The 5,866-nt window shown below is 43.3% G+C and overlaps 1 protein-coding gene across 1 annotated transcript in view; it reads left to right on the top strand.

Moving 5' to 3' along the window:
* SMAP2 (small ArfGAP2) overlaps nt 1-2,639 on the top strand; it is a 64,573-nt gene extending 61,934 nt beyond the window's left edge. The window contains exon 10 of the mRNA XM_004704934.2: nt 1,268-2,639. Within this exon, the coding sequence (XP_004704991.1) occupies nt 1,268-1,393 (126 nt within the window). The 3' untranslated portion in view covers nt 1,394-2,639. The remainder of the gene's footprint in view (nt 1-1,267) is intronic.
* The last annotated feature ends 3,227 nt before the right edge of the window (nt 2,640-5,866 follow it).

The following is a 5,866-nucleotide window of genomic DNA, read 5'->3' as shown; positions in this document are numbered from 1 at the left end:
CCCTCATTGTGCATCTATCCCACATATATGGAGCCCTGGTGGCATAGTGGTTTGGACTGCGAACCTCTAGTCAGCAGTTTGAAACCACCAGCTGCTCCTCGGGAGAAAGACAGTCTTTCTCCTCCCATAAAGAGGTACAGTCTCAGAAACCCACCGGGGGAGTTCGTCCCTGTCCTGTAGAGTTGCAGTGAGTCGATGGCAGTGAGAGAGAGTGAAACACACACACACACTATAATGGAGTGAGACCTGGGTTGGCACAGTGGTAAAGCATTTGGTTGCTAACCAAAAGATAAGATAGGTGTTTCAAACTCACCAGCTGCTCCCTGGGAGGAAGAGATGTGACAGTCTGCTTCCATAATGATCCTAGCCTTAGAAACCCTAGGGGCAGTTCTCCTGGGTCTTACAGGCTTACTATGATCAGAATCTACTCAACAGCAATGGATTTGACTTGGTTTGTATACTAGGGGTCTTCAAAAAGTTTGTGGAGAAATGGAACTAAAAAATAACGGAGAAGTTCCATGAACTTTGTGAAGGCCCTGTGTAGATGCGTGGAGAGGGAGAAGGGATGTTACAAAATGCTAACAACAGGTGACTTTAAGGAAGAGCAATATGCCTGTCTTTGTACTGTGCGAAACAAAACTATGTAGAAAAATGTATGGGACTCAAGAAATAGAAGGTGTTTTCCCCATAGATAGATTATCTTGTGGTCACAGTCAGGGGCTGGTCTTTAAATCTTCATAAAGAGGCCCCTCTCCACCCTTCTACCCAGGCCTGAGCCCACTCACTTTTCTCTGAATTGGCTCCATCTCCTCCCCCAAAGAAACGTTGCTTTCCTTGTTAAATCTGAATAGTCCTGTTCTCCCTCTGGCTCCCTCCCTCCCTCTGCAAATGAGCTTGCACAAGCTTTCACGGACAGTAGTAACTCGAGCCAGGGAAGGCTGACTGGAGGGGGCTGTTCTTTATGCTCAGGGTCAGCAGTGCCAAGTCAGCAAAAGGCCCTTCTGTTGAAGATGAGGAGCTAGAGAAGAATACGTTCTCTTGCTGTTTCTACCTTGACTAGATCCCAGACTCCTCCTTTCTCTCCTTGAATGTTGGTCTGTCAACATCGTACTTCTGAAGAGTCCGGCACTGGCGGGACCTGACTGTTGCAGTCCAGGGCGGTTCTGCCCTTCCTACAAAATTTCCCTTTGTCATTCTCGTCACCGACAGAAGGACTCTACTCTGCCTTTTGCACTAACTGGCGGAACGTGCCCTCTCTCCCTTCCAGATGACCCAGCAGATGGCCGGCATGAACTTCTACGGCGCCAACGGCATGATGAACTATGGACAGTCAATGAATGGTGCAAACGGACAAGCAGCCAATCAGACGCTCAGCCCTCAGATGTGGAAATAAAAACAAAGCACCTGTACGGCCACCACTCTCTTCAGCCCTCTCTTTCCTGCTCTCTTCTTTCCCCAGCTCCTCCCACTCCATCCCATTTTCTGGCCTCCCTCCGTTTGGTTTAGAAATCACAGAATAAGTCATTGGGGGTTGGCACTCTGCTCATCCCTGTCACTCCCCAACCCCGCCGACCTCTCTGTTGCTTTCTGTTGCACATGCCCCCTCGCCATGCTGACTTATCTCCCGGGGCCGCCCCTAGCCGTCTCCTGGCACCAGCACCTTAGACATTGTTGGCAGAAGGCACTTCGCTGAGGGAGGAATGTACATGCTTCTGAGGACCCTTCTCTCAAGGATAACCTCGTGCCAGACTTGAGAAAGGCCTGGAGGGGGTGTGTTTTAGGCAAAGAAGGGGAGGACTTAGAAGTCCATTCATACATGTCACTAAACTGTTTCTAAGTTTAAAACTTAGGGGTGAAGAGGGAGGCATCATGCTCCTATGATTTATGGGAAAGAAGAAAGGACCGAAGGCAAACGAAATCCTTCTTGGGTCTTGGATCAAGTTGTCGATAGCTCATGGGTGAGGTAAGCTTCCTCCCAGGAAGGTAAAAAGAAAATCTCTCCGCCCTTAGTAGCTTTCTGCATCTGAGGTTTCAAGGCTTGCTTCTTCAGTCAGCCTCTATCAGCACCAAAGACTTCACGAAGGTCCCGCGCAAACACAGCCGCCCCAGTCTCTCCTCGCCTGCAGAGGGAGATGGTCCCATGGCTTGAGAACCAACCCCTTGAATGAGAATGCACAGCTTAAAGCCCGTACTTTGTGTGTGTGTGTACTTCGTGCGTGTGTGAGTGTGTGGATTCTGCCTCCCACCCACTCCCCATCTGCCCTGAGTGGTATTTGTTGGTCTAGTTTTAGGTTTATAACAAAGAGCAGTTAATTTATCAACAGCTTAGAGCTGTTGATAATTTTTCTTATAGTTAAAAAAATGCAATCTCAGTTATAATTCTCTTTTCCCTTCCCCTTCTCCTATCCTGCCAACCACCCTTTCCTGCCTGTGTCCTGGGGTGTTGGGTTTCATCCCCACCCTTTCCAGGTGTCTGAGGCAGAGAGCCTGGACAGCTGTCCCATCACTCATTGTTCACCCCACTTGAAAATTAAAGCTAGAAAACTTTGCTTCAAAGATTTCATCTGTGGGAATCACACTTCCTGGTTGCCTTCCTCCTGTGTATGTGTAAATTCCTTAATAAACATTGCAGGAAGGGCTGTTTGGTTGGCTCTTTCTTAACTGCGTCACCTTCGGAGGAAGGTAAGTCACACCCCGGTCTTCTGCATTTCAGTGGTGGTTCCTTCACTTCCTGTACTTACAAAACTCCTGTACTGAGCATGTGCAAGAGCTCAGCCCAAGTTTAGGGAATCAGAAAGGGGATCTGCCCCCACTGCTGTGTAACGTGAGCTGTATTTGGTCTGAGGATTGTAGTTGGCCACATCTGCTAATGTAAACCTATTAATAATGGCAACAGGATAGTTCTAATTTAATGTTGAATTAAAAGGAGTCCTGTGGTGAAGTGGATTGTGTTTCATTTTTTAATACATGGTTACTATGAGTCAGAATCAACTTGATAGCAGTGGGTTTGGTTTGGTTTTTATATAGTTGTGGCACAAATCTTAATCCTTAGCAATTCTTTTATTATTTTCTTACAACATAAAAAATTACATTTGTAATACTGTTGTGAGGACTAGGAATTATTTATGGATATATTTATGCACATATCAGTCCATAATGATTCCTTTTGGTTCATCCCTAAATACCATTTGGGATGTATGAGGGTGTACCCAAAGAAACCCAGAATTTTTTCAGAGCTATGTATTTAAATTTTTTACAAAACAACTTTATCACCTTAAAAGTACTCTCCATTACACTTAATACATTTGTCAAATCTGTGATTCCATTCTTGGAAACATTTTCAAACTTATCTGTTGTGAAGGCAGACCGCACCGCCCTTGTTCCCTTCTTCACCTCTTCTATGTTGTAAAATCGCTCTTTTCAAGTTCCTCTTCATTCATAGAAACAAAAAGAAGTCGCATGGAGTGAGCTTCAGGTGAGTAAGGTACATGGGGCAAGAGAGGCATGCAGTTTTTTGCCAAAACTGGCCCACTGAAATGGCTGCGTGAGCAGGTGCATTGTCTTGGTGGGAAAACCAGTCCCCTGTCTGCCACAAATTAGTCCTTTTTGGTTGCACACTGTTACCCGATCTTTTCAGAACCTCTAAACTGATTAACAGTTTGGCCTGGTGGAACCAACTCCAAATGCACTACAGAGTCAACATCTTTGTTCGTCCAGATGTCCAGAATGCAGTTTGTCATCAATCAACATTTCACCTTTTTTGAAACAAGAAAACCACTTGAGTTTTTCCCACAGTGCTGTCCTTGTAAGCTATGTTCAACCTCACAACAGTTTCTGCAGAATTTTCCCCAAGCAGGAGACAAAATTTCACAGCCACATGCTGTTCTCTTAATCAGCCATCACAAAAAAATGAGGTTCTAGCAAAACTACTTTCAGGAAAAAATTCACCGTGTCCAGAGAGAATCTTCCCAGGTGATGCCACTGGGTGCACTCAGAGCAAATTGCTTGATGCTCACCTAGCAGGAAAAACTGTGTCCTAAGTACTATGAGATCTCCACCCAGTAGAGCTTTTTTTTTCCTTTTTGGGTGGGAGGGGGATCCCCCTCATAGATGAAAAGATAAGCATTCTTTTAAGAACATAACAGTGCCATTATTACACTTAAAATATTAACTTAATTTGTTAATACCTGCTGAAGTCTTTTTGAGCATATAGATCAAATTTGAAAATGTTCCTTCTGTTAGTAGATGAAACTTTACTGGCCAGGAAAACACATCAAGGGGCCTATCAAAGAGTAAAGAGGCAGGTGGAATGTGATTGAGTACCATATTGAGGTAGAGAGCTATAGAAGAGAAAGTAGAAGAGTTGGTATGTAGTACTTCACAACACTTAGTGAAGGTCAACAAAGTTCAATTTCTTAGCGCCTTGTTCGACAGATAAAGTAAGCATTGTAATTGCAAACTCAAAAGTAAAACTAAATCCAGAATATATATCAGTATCTTTAGATTTTTCTATTACTACATTTATTTTTTTACTAGACTGTCTAAATGTTAAGTTCATGTATGACTTTAATATAATAGATAAAAGGGAAGATTGGGGATATACATAATTTCTTGTATTTGCTGTTAATTTTCCCAAGAATTTTAATTTCCTTTATTGTCTCATTCAATGGAAGACATAACTATCAGTTTTCTCTCCACCTTCCCAGCGTGAGTGACATCTAGTCTGTTGCTTGAAATACCATGTCTTTGCTAAAATTTGCCAAAGTTCTGTGTCTGGTACAGACCTATTTCCTGACTCCAGCCTCGCTCTTGCTTCAGGTCCTTGGTACTAGCTATTCATCTAGAGGCCCTACTCTCTTACCTTCTCACCTTTGCTCAAATGTTGCCTCCCTCAGTGAAGCCTACCCTGACCATGTTATTTAATATTGCAATATGTTCTTTGACCTGAAACTCTAGCACTCCCAAATTTCCTTAATGTGCCCACTTCCCCCCCCAAAAAAATACCACCTAACAGTTTACATATTTACGATGTTTATTGTTTACTAGTCTTCCAACCTAACAGAATGAAAACTTCAGAGGGCACAGATTGTTATTTTGTTTAGTGATATACTACAAATGCCTAGAACAGTGCCTGGCACACATTAAGGGCTCAATAAAAATTTGTTGTATTGGTTTGAACTGGACCATATATCCACGAGAGAGGAGACCAGGTGGCATAACGGTTATGCATGGGAAACCACCAGCCATACCTCAGGAGAAAGATGAAGCTCTCTCCTCCTGTAAAGAGTTACCGTTTTCAAAACCCACAGGGTCATTTTCACTCTGTCCTATAAGGTTAGTATGAGTTGGAATTGACTCATTGACAGTGAATTTTTTGTTTAGGCCAAGAAGTATTGACAATAATACAGAAATGGATTTCCCATGATTTGATAGCTAGATTTTATAAGTGAGAAAATCTGAATTTTTTTAGATTGTCCTTGCATACGGGACTGAGATTTTTTTTTTTCTAACACCATTATTTGCCTTTTTATTTTTGTGGATTCTGCCCCCTCCTATTTTCTTCCTTTTTTTTTTTTTTTTTAACATTTTATTAGGGGCTCATACAACTGTTATCCCAACCCATACACACATCATTTGTGTAAAGCGCATTTGTACATCGTTTCTCAAAACATTTTCTCTCCACCCAAACCCCCGACATTAGGTCCTCATTTTCCCCCTCCCTCCCTGCTCCCCCCTCCCTCATCAGCCCTTGATAGTTTATAAATGGGTATTTTGTCATATCTTGCCCTGTCCGACGTCTCCCTTCATCCACTTTTCGGTTGTCTGTCCCCCAGGGAGGAGGTCACACACAGTTCCATGTAATCGG

This window comes from Echinops telfairi, unplaced genomic scaffold (genome assembly GCF_000313985.2).
Source record: "Echinops telfairi isolate 266 unplaced genomic scaffold, ASM31398v2 ScPeMD7_7457;HRSCAF=8495, whole genome shotgun sequence".
NCBI classification, from domain to species: domain Eukaryota; kingdom Metazoa; phylum Chordata; class Mammalia; order Afrosoricida; family Tenrecidae; genus Echinops; species Echinops telfairi.
Note: the sequence above shows the minus strand (reverse complement) of the source record. Positions and strands in the feature narration are given on the sequence as shown.